Below are 16,549 nucleotides of genomic sequence, written 5' to 3'. Positions count from 1 at the left end.
CTGTGTCCAAGTCATGAGGAGTAGGAGTGTCCTCACTTGCCGCATCGCCATCACCATCTTGCTTTAGCCTTATAAGAAATTAGTTTGACTTGCTCGCCACTCTCAGCGTAAGGCCGCCACCATTTTGCGGTAGGTCGCTACCCTCATTTTTGGCGGTAGGTCGCAACCCTCTTGCGGTAGGTCGCGACCCTCTTGCGGTAGGTCGCCACCATTTTGCGGTAGGTCGCTACCCTCATTTTTGGCGGTAGGTCGCGACCCTTTAGCGGTAGGTCGCCATCCTCTTGCGGTAGGTCGCCACCCTTAGCGTGAGGTCGCCACCCTTTTGGCGACTTTTGTGTGTCTAAAAACTGAGTCTTACAGGTCGCCACCCATAGCGTTTGGTCGCCACCCTTTGGCATGAGGTCACCACCCTAGCGGTAGGTCGCCACCCTTGGTGTGATCGTCCCATTTCGGGACTCAAAGTGCTTTGGGTTCCAATGGCCAGTTGGATTACCAAAGCGGTGCTCAGTAGAATGGGCAATTTGTACCCCACACATCGCCAATGAATCCGGTGGTTACGTGGGCTTTTCCGGGGCTAATTTAGTTCATCGTGAAACTTGTTTCACTTTGTAACTAAATCGCGCCATCAGGAGCTTGTCCCACCCAATAACAAACCGCTTATGGAAGAGTCTTCCAAGTTTCATAAAACTTTAATGGTGTGCCTCAATTCACCCACTCCTTCTCTTTGATCCGATTTGCTCCTCTCTGTCTGAATCAAAACCAGTGAAGACAATATAACTTCTAATATCAACTTCAAAATAAGAAAATTAGGAAATACAACAACTGAGAAGGGAATCAAATGAAAGATGGAGGAAAAGTTCGAAGGAATTGGAAAATTTGTTGCCAGCGATCTTAACCATAGCAACGCTTTACTCGCCAAACTTCCACGGCCAAAACAAAACGTGCCCGCCAGAATTTCGCGCCGGAGTAAAACGTGCTTGCCAGATTCCAACGCCAGCGACGTTCTCCCGCCGCCGAACTCCATCGCCAACAACACTTGCTCGCCGCCTAACCTCAAAACGTGCTCGCCAAAGCCAACGCGTGCTCGCCAAAGCAAACGTGCTCGCCAAAGCAAACGTGATCGCCAGAATTCCAACGCCTCATAAAAAAAACGTCTCGGGATTGGCTCTGCTCTTCATGTATTGTGCTCTGGACAGATTCCTCGCCTTCGTTCTTTTCTTCGTCATTACCAATCTGCTCTCCCTCGCCTACATGCTTCCTCGATCTGAAGCTTCACCTCTGTTGACGCTCTTCATTGTCGGTCTGAACCGTGTTGCTCCGATCTGCCATCGCTGGATGCGCCTTGAAGAATCTCGATCTGTCATTCTCTCGTGAACGCACCTTGTTCTTTCCCCTCCGCCTTGCCACCGATCTGAAACTCCTCCTTTTATCGCTGCTTGGGCGACGTGTCGCCCTTTTCCAACTTCGCGCGCTTTCTTTTGAAAGCGTCGTCCTCCTCATCAAGAATATAAGTGCTGGCGCGAGCACGCATCTCCTCCATCGAACGCGCCGGCTTACGTGTCAATTTGCTGTTCAACCCTCCCGGTAGCAAACCGTTTTTAAATGCTAAAGCACAAGCTCGAGGCTCCTCGTCCTCAACCTTGACCGACGCTGCGCTGTACCTTGCCATGTACTCTTTCAGTGATTCTCCTTCTTGCTGGCGAATATTATATAGGTCGTTGATCGTCACCGGCTGATTCTTATTCGCCGAGAATTGCACTAGAAACTTGGATGAGAAGTCTCTGAAATTTGAAATCGATCCGCGCGGCAAAGTTGTGAACCACGCCATCGCCGTCGATTTGAACGTCGATGGAAACATCCTGCACTTCACCGCATCTGACGCCGCAATTATCACCATCTTCGTATTAAAATACAGAAGATGATCCTTCGGATCGGAATCTCCGCTGTAAGAATCCAGAACTAACGTTTTCATGTTATCCAGAATCGCCACACTCTCGACATCTTCCGAGAACGGACGGAACTCAGCCACGGAATCTGCTTCTCTGCTTCCATCATCTCGCTGCTCGCGGCGGTAGAAATCTAACTGAGCCTGTAGATGCTCATTCCGCTGCTGGATGTTGCCAATGCTGCGCATCAAATGGCGCCATTGCTCCTGCGTCACCGCCGGTTGTTGTCCCGGAGCAGGTGAATTCTCTGGTGAGCGCTCCAGAGATCCCACCTGTGAAGGCGATGGAGGAGGTGGTGGTACAGGAGGTGATGGAGGAGGAGAAGGCGATTGTACTCCTGTCGTTCGTACCGGAGAATCCAGGACCACTCGATGAGGCCGCCGAGGCGGCGAAATCCGCTGTCGCATTGGTGAATGATGTTGCCTCCTGCGTCGAGTCTCCATCCAAACCAGAAACGATGCAAACTCGATCGGAAAACCAACCACTAATCACAGAATCAAAATCAGAAAACCAGAGAATTGCCTAATCACAATCAGAGGTAACTTCATGCACAATCAATCCACGTGAATGGGAGTAGAGTGTTTACAGTCCCCACAGACGGCGCCAAATGTTCTGGGAATGAACATTGAGGAGAGGTATAGTACCTAGAGGTAGAGGGATTGTGCTAAGAGAGAATCAGAATGAGAGAGAGTGTGCTGAATTTCGAGTGTTATTTCATCAAATGAGTCAAAAGTCCCCTACACTTGATAACTACCTCCTATTTATAGAGCTTGGGTACTACCTATTGGGCCAATTGGGCCTCCGAGGTCAAGGCCCATCTGAAGGCCAGGGCCCCGCCTCAGGGCGGGATACATGCTGGGCGTTGCCCCTCTAGGGGCTCGCCCAGTCCAGGTGCATCATCATTTTTCTCTTTAAAAAAAAACCAACCACATGAAGTGTGAAAGTGTGTTGCTAGCATTTCTCAACTTTGAATAACTTAATGATTCTTGCATATATGATACAACATGGTTACAGGAATTTGATGAGAGATCCCTCGGTCATACCCAATTACCCATAGCAACTATTTCACATTCCAATTTTTCCATGTGATACTTCTCTACTCATATTAGGAAGTGCTTTTGCCAGCTCTAGAGCGATTTCTCTGTCCCTCTAATCTTGCTTCTAGCAGTTTTGCCATCAATGTGTTTTCCTTTACTCCCTTAGGCAATTTGGTAGGAGACTCAGAGTTGTCAAAATCTGAAGCACTCAACTTCAATTTCCACACTTTCACATGACCACCATTAGCTGTAACTGCAGACTGGACACAAGAATCTTCCCTGCAAATACTCTCAGGATAAATCTTATCACCTTCTGATGACAACAAGGAACTGTTTCCAATCTGGTTTGGTCTGGCACTATCACTTTCCTTTGGATCTTGTTTGGCCTCTTCCTTTAACAAAGTCCTGCTGTCAATGGAATCTTCCTGAGCCAAATTCTGGGGTGCACTTCCAACCTCATGTAGTGGAAAGGATTCCAGTGAATGCTGACAAGGGTAAATTTCCTTGAGCTCCTTCGGGGAGGAGTAACCATATTTTTTCAAATCAACAGATTTTCTCGCATGAAGAAATGTTTCAATATCGAAGCCTAACTTGTCAACAATTGACGTTCTATCTACGAGATCGCTGCCGGATTCGGCTAGCTTCATTTGCATGCGCTCATCAAGCCAAGCTTCTGAAATATGAAGTATCAGCCTATCAAGGCTATTGTTGCCTTTAACCTGACCCTTCTCCGAATTCCGCCTAAGAGAGTGTACCTCTTGCTCGTAATCTCTGATTCCTTTGGCGAACTCATCGCACAAATTTTCCAAAAGGATTCGTGCTTTCCTCTCTCTTACTAGATTTCTCCGACAGCCGGAGAACGAAGACTTTACTTCAGAAAGCTCCCTGGCCAGCTTCCGATGCAAACTTTCAGAATGCTCTCGTAACATCCTTTCATCTTCTAGCTCTTCCTTGATTGGTTGAACTGCAGCTTTAATTCTGTCATGTTCTTTGCTCTTCCTAACAAGTCTGTCCACTGTCATGTGCTTCATCAAGTTCTCTATTTCCTTCCTATTCATTTGCTTCTCACTTAGTAACTCCTTAATCTGAGTCTGAGAGTGATATAGTTCAGTTTTTAAGGCTTTCACTAGTGATATATTTGATGCGTGCTGTTCTTCAAGACTCCAGATACGGTTGAGTGTCTTAAGTAACTCTGTGGATGTTGTAAGACCGTAACTAGACTCGCCAACCATGCCTTTGAAGTCTAAGGAACTTGTGGGAGTTACTGCAGATTTATATGGTGCCACCTGTTTGCAGCAAATAGCATATGCATGACTCTGACAGCTTCAAAGGACTTCAAAAATACATTTAGAAAATTCTCTGGTCTACAATAAGTTTGTAGGAGATGTATTAAAATTATTACAGAAGGATCATTGAAGAGAATCAATGCATCAAGATTCAAGATTCATGACAGTCAGTTTTTCAATGTCTCAATCTAAATTAAGAAACAGTCGGTCATTCAACTATTTGCCTGTTTGGATGCAAAGCAAAAAACACTTATTGAAGCTTATTTAGTCCATTTTCTAGTAGATAAGGTCCAATAAGTCCGTACCCAAACAGGCTCTATGTCTCATTGCAAACAAAACAGGGATTATAGTTAAGACTAAGATAGTCATTCAACTATCTACCTGTTTGCTGGTTTTCTGTGTCGTGCAGTTTGGTAGGATTTATTCTTGTCTCTGTTTTTTTTACTACAAATGGGGGTCTTTCCCAGTTATGCAGACGCAGGGGTTCTGGTTTGGCTTTAAAGCATCTTGTGGGGGGGTTTTCTTTAGAGGCCTTTGGGAGGGTTTGGCTGTAGCGACTAAGCTTTTGCCAGCTTTTTGTTGGCTTGTTACTGTACCCATGTTGAGAGGGGTTGTTTCTCAACTTAAATATATATTATGTGTGTGTGTGTGTGTGTGTGTGTGTGTGTGTCTATTTCGTTTTCGAAAAAAACTGATTATCTAAATAGAAGTCCATCACCTAAACTCTAAACCCATAAAATCAGTGAATGAAACATAAAACTGCATAAGACTCATATAGACAAGATTCAAATGGACAAATTTATGCTTACTTCCACTGAACTGCTGGAACAAGTGGGTGATACAGGCTGTTGAGCACTGCCATTGCTCTCAACTGATCTATGGTGCTGAACAAGTGATGCAGCAACATGTCTTCTCACACTACTAGCAGATGCTGGCTGCAATAAGGAACCGGGCAACAGTCAGCATTTCAATAGAAAATATATATTAAAATCTAATTAAAAAAGAAGACACTATACAGATATTTCTACATGCAACAATAGTACCCAAAATGCTGACAACAAAATTTCAACTTCAGGAATTGAGCATTCAAAAATCTCTATCTTCTAACTTATTCAGCTGCATTGATGCAAGCCAAAGACCAAAGTAAAGAGAAGCAGTTGAAGGAGTTGAAAGGATCTCACTATGTCAGTGAAAGCAATTCAACTCATCATAATCTAGCTAAATAAAAACAACACACAAATGCAATAAATGAACAATAAATCACCTCTCCACATAAGAGACTCCTAGCCAGTTAGGTACCTATGCTTGGCTTCTTGCCTCACTTAGAAGTTGCATACAAAAGACAATGTGGGTTAACAAACTATGGGAAGAAAGGTTTACCAACAGAAAAATTGTAGGAAAAAATATGCTTGGATGCCTCTAATGAGAAGTAAGCTGTTTAAGAATGGGGAGCTATACAGAATCAATCATCTACCAGAAACTTGAAAGGAACTAAAACATCAAAGCAGACTTACATTAGTTTCATCAGGCAATAAAAATGCAAGGCAAAGTGAAGAAAACAAGCAACAAGGATGAAAAATGAAAACCAGCTAAGGGGAAAATGAAATGCATATTTGAAAACCCTTCTGCATTTGATTCTGGAGCTATAATCAATTGTGGGGAGAAATTTCTGTGAGTAGCTTCCAGGTTTAAGAATTGAAATAAAGCATATGTTAACCCATAATATTTTTCCACACATCTAAACCACTTGCTTAAGTAATATACACAAACCAAATCAATTGCAAACTTCTAAACTGAAACTGAAATTTTCACTTGTATGGCATAATAAAGGAATAAAGCAAAAAGATGGGGAGAAATTTAACATGAGTCACAGATAGAGTTTAAGGTTATATGTGTATGGTTGAACTAAGTGGAACAAATGGGTACCCTACCCACCAAATCAGATCCCAAAGGAGCAAAATCCTGTTAGACTGAAAGAAATGGTGAAAGAAAAGCCAACAAGAAACAGAAGACAAGGGGAGAAATTCCTAGAGTACAGGCACTTCTACTGAACTAGCAGAGAACCAAAAACAATGAGTTTCCAAAAAAGGAAAAAAAAGCAGGTAGAGCTTAACAGTGCAAAACAAACAGTTCATGTGAGGAAAGCAGACAACACCTTGTCAGAAGGGGTGTTGGAAGAAGGCTCAGCCACTCTGTCCCTACGGCGGCGCCGGCGGCGGAGTGTGGTGCCGGTTTTGTTCATTTTGGCAAGTGGGGTTTGTTGGTGGTGGGGCTGAATTTCCCAGAGGTTAGCACAGAGCTTCCTTGCAGAAACTGTAGAAATGGGAACATTGAGGAACTCTTGAACCGGGTTTTTGCTGTCACCACTACCATTCTGCTCAAGTCTCCATGTTGGTGGTGGAGTAGAAGGTCCTTCTTCCCTTTTCCCCACCACCATCGCCCATTGCTGCTTCCAGTTTTCTGCCATTTGTTCTCTCTTTCTGTTGTCTCCTCTTTCACCTCTCTATCTATCTTACAATTCAATGTTTCAATTTTTCAATTTTGATTTATTTTTAAGAAATTGAGTTGATTGAAATGGTTCTTTTATTTCTTTCTTTTTTGAGACATGACAAGGGACAATGTCTCTGTGACAAGTTCTATGAACAAGTTACCTCAGTTTTGTGTTCCCAAGATATTAGCCACCACAGTAGGACTAGTTCCTTCATTCATGGTTACTTCCTGACTTGTGGTCCCTTGTCATTCAATAAAACTCTACACAAACGATTTTTTAAATGCTACAGATAAAATAGTAATTAAATATGTCTTTACTTTCTTTTTCTTAAATAATGTGGGTTGAACTTGATCACCACACCCAACATGCTACAAAATGGCTTTAAAAGCATAGACAGCTTAGAAAGTATACTTAATAATACCTTGTTTGGAAGAGCTTATTTGATAGTATAAGTTCTTATGTCAGTGTTTGGGAGAGCTTATGCAAACAGCTTATGGCTTACCATAAGGTGTTTTCAGCTTATTTTCATAAGCTACTGAGAATAGCTTATGAAAAAGAGCTTATGCTTATATATAGTTTATTTTCGATTTATTTTAATAAAAAATTAAAATAGCTTATAAATAAGCGTTTATGACCATAAGCTCTTAATTAAGTTGTGTTTCCAAATGTTCTTCAACACAACTTTCACATTAACTGTGAAAATCGAACATAAAACCTATCATATATGAGAGAAAATGACATGTTCTTACTAGTTGAATGAAAATGTGTTGCCCTATTTTTCTTTTTTCACTATTTCTTCAAAATTTAACAAATTAAAGGTATTCTTGATTTTTATAATAATTCAATGTGTATAAACTATGCAAAACTCACTACTTATTTTCTTTTTTCACAATATTTGATGTGAAACTTTTACGAATATTTACTTTGCCATAAGACATATATGGATAATTAACTTTTATATTATCTTATAATCAACTAACTTGAGTTAGGCTTTTTTGTAACTTACAATTAATATATCTCATTGGATGCTCATCAAAATGAACTGGACACCCATTTTAGTTTCTTCTTAATTAATGATGGATAATTTTCTTGACTGTTTGCGATTTTATGAGTACGAACTTCTTTTAAAGTGTTTGCCCCCCTTCCTAACTTCTAACAATACCAGACAAACAAAAATGTCATCATGAGGACACTAAGGAATGGAAAGAGAAGGGAGAAAATCAAAAGGTGCAAGATGCAATTTCTTTTTGTCAACTCTAAGTATGTAATAGAGGCGGAAAGGAAAGGGGAGGTTATTTAGTGGGGGTTATTTAGCGGGGGTTGTTAAAACCCCCGCAGATTACATTAATTTTCATTAGTTAGGGGAGGTTTTAATAACCCCCGCAAAAAATTACGTTATTAACTCTCCCAATTTTCACTCTCTGAACTCTCATCTCACTCTCACTCTCACTCTCACTCTGAACTCGTTTCTCATTCTGACTCTCTCGATTGCAACCTGATTCGTTAACCATGGAAGCTCCTGAATCCTTTCCACCGATTTGATCTCTCGATTTCCACCGATTGCAACCTGATTTGATCTCTCAATTTCCACCGATTTCAACCTGATTCACTCTCGATTTCTTCTGATTCGACTCTCAATTTCACTCTCCTGATTCCACTCTCGATTAAACCCTAAAATCTACTCTCGATTCTCTTCATGATTCCTCAATCTCCAGTATTTCACGAGAAAACGCTCAATCTCTGCTTCACTTGCATTTTCCTGGTAAGCAACTCCACTTCCATATGAGTTTCAATTTTGCTTCTGATTTTGAGTTTTGTTTCTCTTTGGAATCACAAATTAGGCAGAAATTCTCTGGAGCTGGAACCTAGACATTGTTAGGAGCTGGAAGGTAAGTCGATTTCGTTTGCTTAACTTGAATTTCTATGGCTGGATTGGTATGATATGATCGAGTAAAACTGTGGAAGTGAATACAGGTTTTCCAGTTTCAATTGACTTCTGGGAGTGTTGACTTGTTTCATACGATTGATAACTTGGATCTATCCCAATTTTTCAATGAAATACTCAAGTTGAATCTGAATGGGGAACCCCTTTTAGCTACTAAAATTCCTATATTAGAAACAAAGCGAATAGTATAAAATCATTTATTCTGTTTGATATCAGCATCTAGCATTGACATCAGCTGCATATTCTGTTATAGAAGAACGTTGCACACTAGTATTTATATTTACTTTTCCAAGTCTTGTGTTGGTGATGTTTGTAGCCAGTATAAATGGGATTATCCCTTATAGCTGCATATCTCTATTTTATATTTCTATAAGCAGTGATGGTATTATGTTTTGCTTGCTCCCCATAAGAGCTTGTTCTTGTTGATGTTTAATGGCTTGTTTTCTCCTTTTAACTGTGTTTTAGGCAGGAATAAGTTTCAAGGCAATCTCTATTGCACTACAAGAACATATTTTCCTTATCATTTCAATATTTTATGAAGCAGAATTTTTTTTATACTGTTATTGGGAACTGATTGGTACTGTCATTTTGAGCTATTAATCATTTTGTTGCTTGATAGGTTTTTGCTTTGTTTATGCAGTCATGCCAAGGTTCAAGCGTTTCCACAACCCACAAAAATCAGCTTACATACACACAAGATATTAATGAGCTTATAATGGTTAGCCTGCAAAACTTGAGCTTAACTCATTTATATAAACTGACTGTTTGGTGAAATTTAATTTCGCCATTTGAACACTTTCTTCTTAAACCATGTATCGTTTTCAAATCTTCCTTGGGAGAAATAAATACTGCTGAGTAGAATATGTATATGCTTTTAGTGGTGCGTTATGAGTTTATGACTAATTAGCATCTTAGCCTGTGTGCACTACACAGAAAAAATAATATAGACCAGATTCCTATGATCCTTGTTCTGGAGTGCATCTACTTCAATGACATCAGTTTTCTTTGTTCTTCAATCTTCAGTGGTTGTTTGTATCAATTCGTTTTGTTTTTATCCAGATTCACATGGAAATTGCATTTCAAAGGGACAGTGTAACAGTGAAGGTTGAAGTATTGATAGATCATGCGAGAAACTTGAGGATAGCCATAGGTTGTATTTTTTTATCCTAGACATGTTTGGTTGTCTAAAGTGTACGAACTATATAGGTTAGAGAATGAAACATCTATTTGGAGTTCGTTTAAACTAGTGAAGTAGGATGAAGTTCTGAAACATTGGTGAGGGTTGTTACTTCTAGGAAGATAAGAGCAGGCAAGAATGAGAGTTGTTATGATGCGGGGTGGCAATGAGTGAGGGGTGTGGAAATATATTTATACTAGTTAGAATGGGAAAAGAGAATATTAAAAAACAAATGAATGGATTGGTTTTGATATTTGAACGAGTGAAAATAGTAACTGACAAAGTTGAAACTGAAATAAAGAAAGAAGGCCTAGGATGCTGCAGAGAAAACTGTGTGTTCATAATCATAGAATAATTTATAAATAAATAAATAAGATCATGACACTTTAGAAGATATATTTATACTAGTTAGAATGGGAAAAGAGAATATTAAAAAACAAATGAATGGATTGGTTTTGATATTTGAACGAGTGAAAATAGTAACTGACAAAGTTGAAACTGAAATAAAGAAAGAAGGCCTGGGATGCTGCAGAGAAAACTGTGTGTTCATAATCATAGAATAATTTATAAATAAATAAATAAGATCATGACACTTTAGAAGATGGACTTTTGAAGTGGTTTTAGTGTAATTTCTCTAGAAAAATGAGATAGATGCTTTGAGAAGTTTAGATTTTTGGTGTGTTGTTCATCTTATGTCCATCTTAGGAAACAGTCACTTGCCCCTTCTTCTATAGTCTCTGCTAATTTTAGCTCAATTTGTAGGATTTGTCAGTTACTAGTGGTTCTCCAACTAAATTTACATTTTAAGCTTACTTTCTTTTCCTTCCTTTTTTACCTGTTATAGAAGATGTGTACCGACCTATGCTGTAAGCAATAGCATATACCTTGAGAATGAAAGAAATTAAGACCAGTAGTGCACCCAATAAACACATGCTTCTTATCCTTAATATACTACAGGTTCTTTACTTAACTCTGTTTTATCTTTCAGAGACTCAAACAGGGAAATTGATGGATGTAAATTTTCTCTCTTTGTTTCTTCTTTCTACTGTTGTTACTTATCTGAAAGGTTTCTTGCTATAATCTCAGTTTCTCAAGTTTTCATTTTCAGGTTGTATGGAGTACTCTCCAAAATATATCATTGATTTCTTTCCTAATTGGTATTACTCTATTTGGATGGGCAACCAAGCAAGTTATAAATGTTATTCAGGTTGGTTCATGATACATTTATGCTTGATATTTAGATGATGATTGATGAGGTGTTGTATAATGTATCTATCTAGTTTTTTTACCAACCCCTACCCCATAATGAAATGAGGAAGAAGAAGAGAAGCAAAGCATGTAAGAGAAGAAAAGAAAATCCAAACTCCAAAGAAAACCGAGCGGAACTTAATAGTCTATATTTTTCAGTTTGGAATATTCATCTTGACAGAGTAATGGGAAATTTGTAACCTTTGAGTTCCTGTAATCTGAACTTTCTTTTAGCATGACTCAGGAACTTCATATTGTGACCTGATAACTGGCTTCAAAGATTGTTTTTTACATTCTAGCTATAGGCTTTCTTGGATTGAAAGTTGTGTATGGGTTATTTTGGATTGTAAGTTGTCTATGGGTTTGTTTCTTTAATTGAAGTGTTTTGTTATGTTGGATTATGAGGTTAAAAATGTTCCTAGAATATATTCTAGGCTGTAAATAATCTCTTGCATTTAAGGGAGGTTTAAAACTCCCGTTAAAAAAGCTTGCGGATAAGGGAGGTTTAAAACCCCCGCTAAAAACCGCCGCTAAATCCATATACAGGTACCAGGGTTTGCTGAAAAACGCCGCTAATGATTTGTGGGGAGTGTAACTTCGGGATTTTTCAAAACCCCCGCTAAGTAACTCGCGGGGGTTGAAAACCCCCACTAATTGCAAAAAAAACCCCCACTAAATAACATTTTTTTTGTAGTGAAGACTAATTCTTTTAGTGTGAATGTTTATACTAAGCGATAAATGATGAGCCACAAATTCTGAATTTATCATTTTACTTTCTTTCAAGGCTTAATCCTCAAATTAGTCCCTGTCTTTGTTTCGCCGTCTGAACCAGGTCCCTGACCGGAAAAATTTGTGGCATCAATCCCTCTTGTTCAAAAATGTTTGGAGCCAGTCCTCGCCGGAGCTCGGAGCTCCGGCGAGGGATGAAGTGGCATGCTGACTGTGTAAATAAATGTGACGTGGCACTTAAAAAAATAAAAAAATAAAAAAATAATATAACTTAATATAATAAACACATAATTAACCCAATTAAACTTAATCTCATCCTAAGTCTAAACCTAAACCTAAACTAACTAAACATTCCTAATTCCCCAGCCAATTTCCCAATTCCCAAATCAATCCCCAATTTCCCAATTCATCAACCGTGAAGAACCCTAGTTCTTTCTTCTTCTTCCATTTCGAGCCCTGCAATCAATCCTCTTCCTCTCGCCGATTCTTCCTCTCTCCGATTCTTCCTCTCGCTGCTTCTTCCTTATGCTGTGCTGGTGTTGTTCGTTCGAGAAGGTCACCGTTTAGGACAAGGCTCTTTGTCTTCGATTACTAAGTAAGTAGCCACATTCTCTTCTTCGAATACGAACAAGCTTGTTCGACTGGCTGTTATCTTGGAGGCTTTGGGTTTCCTTTTGGTTTTGTGTGGTTCAGGGTTTATGGTTTGTTTGGGTGGGTTTTTTCGTTTAGGGTTGCTATTTAGGGATAAATGTTTATTTGGCTTCTCTGGAGTTGCAGGATGGTGTTTACACTGATTGTTCGTCATGGTGGTTTGTTTGGGACCGCCCCTTACCTGCATTACTTTGGTGGTGGTCGAACTGAGCTTCTTGATCAAGATGAAGACATATGGTCCTACTTTGACACTGTAGCCATTGTGAAAGGGATGGGATACAAGGAGTTTAAGTTATGGTGGGTCACTGCTGAGGATGCTGAACGACATGTCTTCAGGGATTACAAAACTGATGCTGATGCTCTTGAATTTGCTAAATATGCGAGCACACTTGGTCAAGGTTTGTTGTTTGTAGAAAATCTATCACAAGAGCAACCTAGTGTTGGCAATGTTCCCACTATTGCCATGCTTCCCTCTGTTCCCACTGTTTCAGCACAAAACAACAAGGTACCAGCACAAAATAACAAGGTTTCAGCACAAATGAATAAGGTCCTACCAACAAAGATGAAATGTGTGAGAAGGTCCAGTCGTATACAAGCTGTGGTGACTAGAGCAAAATATTTGGGCAAGCCTTCCTTAGTGGTTCTCTCTGACGATGATGAGATGGAAGTTGAGCTGCCTGTGAATGTCAACACTAGTCCTGACAACAATGTTCCTCAGGTAGATGTTGCTCCTGAGAACATAAGTCCTGAAAATGACAATGTTCCTGGTACAGAGCAGGTCCCTGAGGTAGATGTTGTTGTTGGTCCTGAGAACATAAGCCATGACAACAATGTTCCTGAAGTTATTGATGGAGATGGGGAAAATTCTGACAGTGATGTTTCTGTGCAAAGAGAAAGGCTTCAGGATAGTGATGAAGAAAGAGACTTAGGGCATGAAGATGTATTGGACAACACATCTTTTGCTGAGGCAGAGGCTCTTTTGAATGAGCATATCAAACAGATGCTTAGTAGTAGAAGTGAAGAAGGTATGGGTCTAGCTTTTGGGGATGAATCAGATTCTGAAGGAGGTTATGAGAGTGAGGATCTAGAGAGTGTGCCAACTGATTCTGAGGTGGAAGATGTTCCTAGAAGAAGGTTCCCTAAGTTTGTTAAGGAAAAAATGGGCCAAGATTTCAAATTCAGCCTTGGAATGGACTTTTCATCACTACTACAGTTCAAAGATGCTCTACATGATCACTTTGTTACTAATGGCAGAGAATTCGAATACATGAAAAATGATAGCATAAGGTGTAGGGTAAAGTGCAGAAGTAAGGGGTGTCCATTTGTCATCTTATGCAGCAAGGTTGGCAATAAAGAGACTTTCAGAATCAAAACTCTAGTTGGAGAGCACAATTGTGCAAGAGTGTTTGATAATAAGTCAGCTACAGTGAGGTGGGTGAAGCTCAAGCTGTTGAATAAAGTGAGTACAATGAATAAAATCAGCACAAATGAAATAGTAGATGACTTCAGAATTAACCATGGCACTGGTATAACCAGATACAGAGCATGGAAGGGTAAGCAGCTGGCAATTCAAGAGGTTGAGGGAGCCATTGAAATGCAGTATACCCTTCTATGGAGATTTAGCAATGAATTGCGGAAGAGGGCTGCAGGAAACACATGTAAAATTAATTTTGAATCACCAAGAAGCACTTTGTTTCCTAGATTCAGCAGATTTTACATGTGCTTGGATGGTTGTAAGAGAGGGTTTCTAGCTGGGTGTAGGCCATTCATTGGCTTGGATGGATGCCATCTGAAGACTAAACATAGAGGAATCTTGTTGGCTGCAGTTGCTAGAGATGCCAATGAGCAGTACTTCCCACTAGCCTTTGGTGTGGTTGAGTCTGAAACAAAAGATAGTTGGATGTGGTTTATGGAGCTATTGATGGATGACATTGACCCTGAAAGATCAAGAAGATGGGTCTTTATCTCAGATCAACAAAAGGTAATTTTTTTTTTCTTTCTTTGTCATGCTTTTGTATAATTTGTCTAGATTTTTGTCATGCTTTTCTTGGTCACTGGTCTGCCTTAATGTAGAAATTGTCATGATTTTGCCAAATTTTATGTGATCATAGGGTTTGATGGAGGTTTTCAAAGAAGATATGCTACATGGTAGTGAACATAGACTATGTGTGAGACATCTCTATGCAAATATGAAAACTAAATTTGGAGGTGGTGTGCTTTTAAGAGATCTGATGATGGGTGCTGCCAAGGCTACATATGAAGCTGCCTGGAAAGAAAAGATGCTTCTGATAAAGGATGCCAATGAAAGTGCTTATCAGTGGTTGATGGAGAAGCCAACTTCAAGCTGGTGCAGACATGCATTTAGCCTTTACTCAAGATGTGATGTGGTCATGAACAACCTCTCTGAGGCTTTCAATGCAGCAATTATGTTGGCTAGGGACAAGCCTATTTTAACTATGATGGAGTGGATTAGGACCTATGTAATGGGAAGGTTTCCACAGATGATGGAGAAGCTGCACAAGCATCATGGACAGATCATGCCTAGGCCATTGAAGAGGATATTACATGAGGTTGATCACATTAAGAATTGGATCCCTAGGGTTGTTGGTGCTCAAAAGTATGAGGTTCGACATACTATCACTTTGGAGAGACATGTACTAAGCTTGAAGGATAAGAGCTGTACCTGCAGATTCTGGGAACTTAATGGCTTTCCTTGTAGACATGCTGCATCTGCACTTACTTTCAATGGCAATGATCCTAAACAATTTGTAGATGATTGCTACAAGAGGGAAGCCTACAATGCAACATATGAAAATTATGTGACTCCATTACCTGGCCCTAACCAGTGGATTGTCACCCCTCATGATCCTGTGTGCATTCTACCACCCATGTATAAGAGAAGTGCAGGGAGGCCAAAGAAATTGCGGAGGAGAGACCCATATGAAAATGATCCTAACCCAACTAAATTACAGAGGGGGGGTGCAACTTGGAAGTGTAGTAGGTGCAAGCAATATGGGCACAACAAGAGAGGATGTAAGAACCCTGTTCCAGAAGAGCAATCTGAAATTGTACCAGAAGTTGATGAAGCTGTACCAGGTGAAACACAAGCTACAACTGCACAAGATGATGGAGTACAACCTTCAACTGCACAAGATGATGGAGTTCAACCTACAACTGCTCAGAAGAAACCAAAGGTAATTAATTCAAACACTGCTTCAAAAAATATGAAACCTATAATGATGGATCTTGTTTATTTCTGCAGAACAAGGGATTTAAAAAATGCAGTAGATGCAAGCAGTATGGACATTATAAAACAAGATGCAAGAACATCCCAGAGTTAATTGTAATGCCTCAGCCCCGCTCTCTTCCTGGGATTGTTATAAGGGAGCCTGTCAATCCTAATGTCACTGCCTCACTCCCTCTTAATTCTGGAAAAATGGTATTATAATAATTCATTTTCTGGTAAAATTATGCAATGAGTAACTGGTAAAAATTATGCTAACAATTGAATTTAATTTCAGAAAGAAAAGGTAGTGGAAGATCCAAGATCTGTGGATGAAAATTGGCATAAGATCTATGCAGGGACTCATGGAGGAGCTACTACTTCATATGTCATGACTGGGAATCAGGGAGGAGCATCCACTTCTGGTTCTGTCCTTCAAGTTCAGATGGAGATTGAGACTTCCAGTACTGTTGAGAGGGTTGCAACTGAGATTCCAGAAGCCACAAGAGACCAAGTTATTGAAGATGGAGAAACTTTACCAACACAGTGCAGTGTTGTCCTTGACACAGCAATGGGGGAATCAACTTGACCTTGCATTGGATGAAGGGAAAGCTTTTTTAGTGTATGAAAAAAGCAAGGGAATCTTTCAAACTTTTTTAATGGTTCACATGGTTCTGAAGCAGTAGAATATGGACCACATGGCCACTATGGTCGACCCCTTACTTTTTTTGTATTATTTATGGGTGTATGTAGACCACTTACTTTGGCCACCAACTTGCTGAATTATAAGTGTTTTGATTATGTTTTAGGCTATGT

At 40.0% G+C, this 16,549-nt stretch overlaps 2 protein-coding genes across 2 annotated transcripts; one reads left to right on the top strand and one right to left on the bottom strand.

Moving 5' to 3' along the window:
* Positions 1-2,639: 2,639 nt before the first annotated feature.
* LOC130746197 (uncharacterized protein At5g41620-like) lies at positions 2,640-6,942 on the bottom strand. The gene is made up of 3 exons (XM_057598748.1): positions 6,425-6,942; positions 5,079-5,204; positions 2,640-4,269 (listed from the first exon to the last, which is right to left on the bottom strand). The coding sequence occupies exons 1-3, from the start codon at positions 6,734-6,736 to the stop codon at positions 3,052-3,054; spliced, it is 1,656 nt and encodes a 551-aa protein (XP_057454731.1). The 5' UTR covers positions 6,737-6,942; the 3' UTR covers positions 2,640-3,051.
* A 5,695-nt stretch (positions 6,943-12,637) lies between these two features.
* On the top strand, positions 12,638-16,391 carry LOC130744786 (uncharacterized). Its single transcript, XM_057596941.1, has 4 exons — positions 12,638-14,491; positions 14,622-15,704; positions 15,773-15,949; positions 16,032-16,391. The coding sequence occupies exons 1-4, from the start codon at positions 12,638-12,640 to the stop codon at positions 16,320-16,322; spliced, it is 3,405 nt and encodes a 1,134-aa protein (XP_057452924.1). The 3' UTR covers positions 16,323-16,391.
* The last annotated feature ends 158 nt before the right edge of the window (positions 16,392-16,549 follow it).

This window comes from Lotus japonicus, chromosome 3 (assembly GCF_012489685.1).
Source record: "Lotus japonicus ecotype B-129 chromosome 3, LjGifu_v1.2".
NCBI classification, from domain to species: domain Eukaryota; kingdom Viridiplantae; phylum Streptophyta; class Magnoliopsida; order Fabales; family Fabaceae; genus Lotus; species Lotus japonicus.
Note: the sequence above shows the minus strand (reverse complement) of the source record. Positions and strands in the feature narration are given on the sequence as shown.

Excerpts from the sequence above, each read along its gene's own strand:
- LOC130746197 (XM_057598748.1), bottom strand. The coding sequence starts at position 6,736 with ATGGCAGAAAACTGGAAGCAGCAATGGGCGATGGTGGTGGGGAAAAGG. Across the intron at positions 5,205-6,424 it reads CCAACACCCCTTCTGACAAG|CCAGCATCTGCTAGTAGTGT; the intron begins GTGTTGTCTGCT and ends TCCTTATTGCAG. Across the intron at positions 4,270-5,078 it reads GTTCCAGCAGTTCAGTGGAA|GTGGCACCATATAAATCTGC; the intron begins GTAAGCATAAAT and ends TGCTGCAAACAG.
- LOC130744786 (XM_057596941.1), top strand. The coding sequence starts at position 12,638 with ATGGTGTTTACACTGATTGTTCGTCATGGTGGTTTGTTTGGGACCGCC. Across the intron at positions 14,492-14,621 it reads TTATCTCAGATCAACAAAAG|GGTTTGATGGAGGTTTTCAA; the intron begins GTAATTTTTTTT and ends ATGTGATCATAG. Across the intron at positions 15,950-16,031 it reads CTCTTAATTCTGGAAAAATG|AAAGAAAAGGTAGTGGAAGA; the intron begins GTATTATAATAA and ends ATTTAATTTCAG.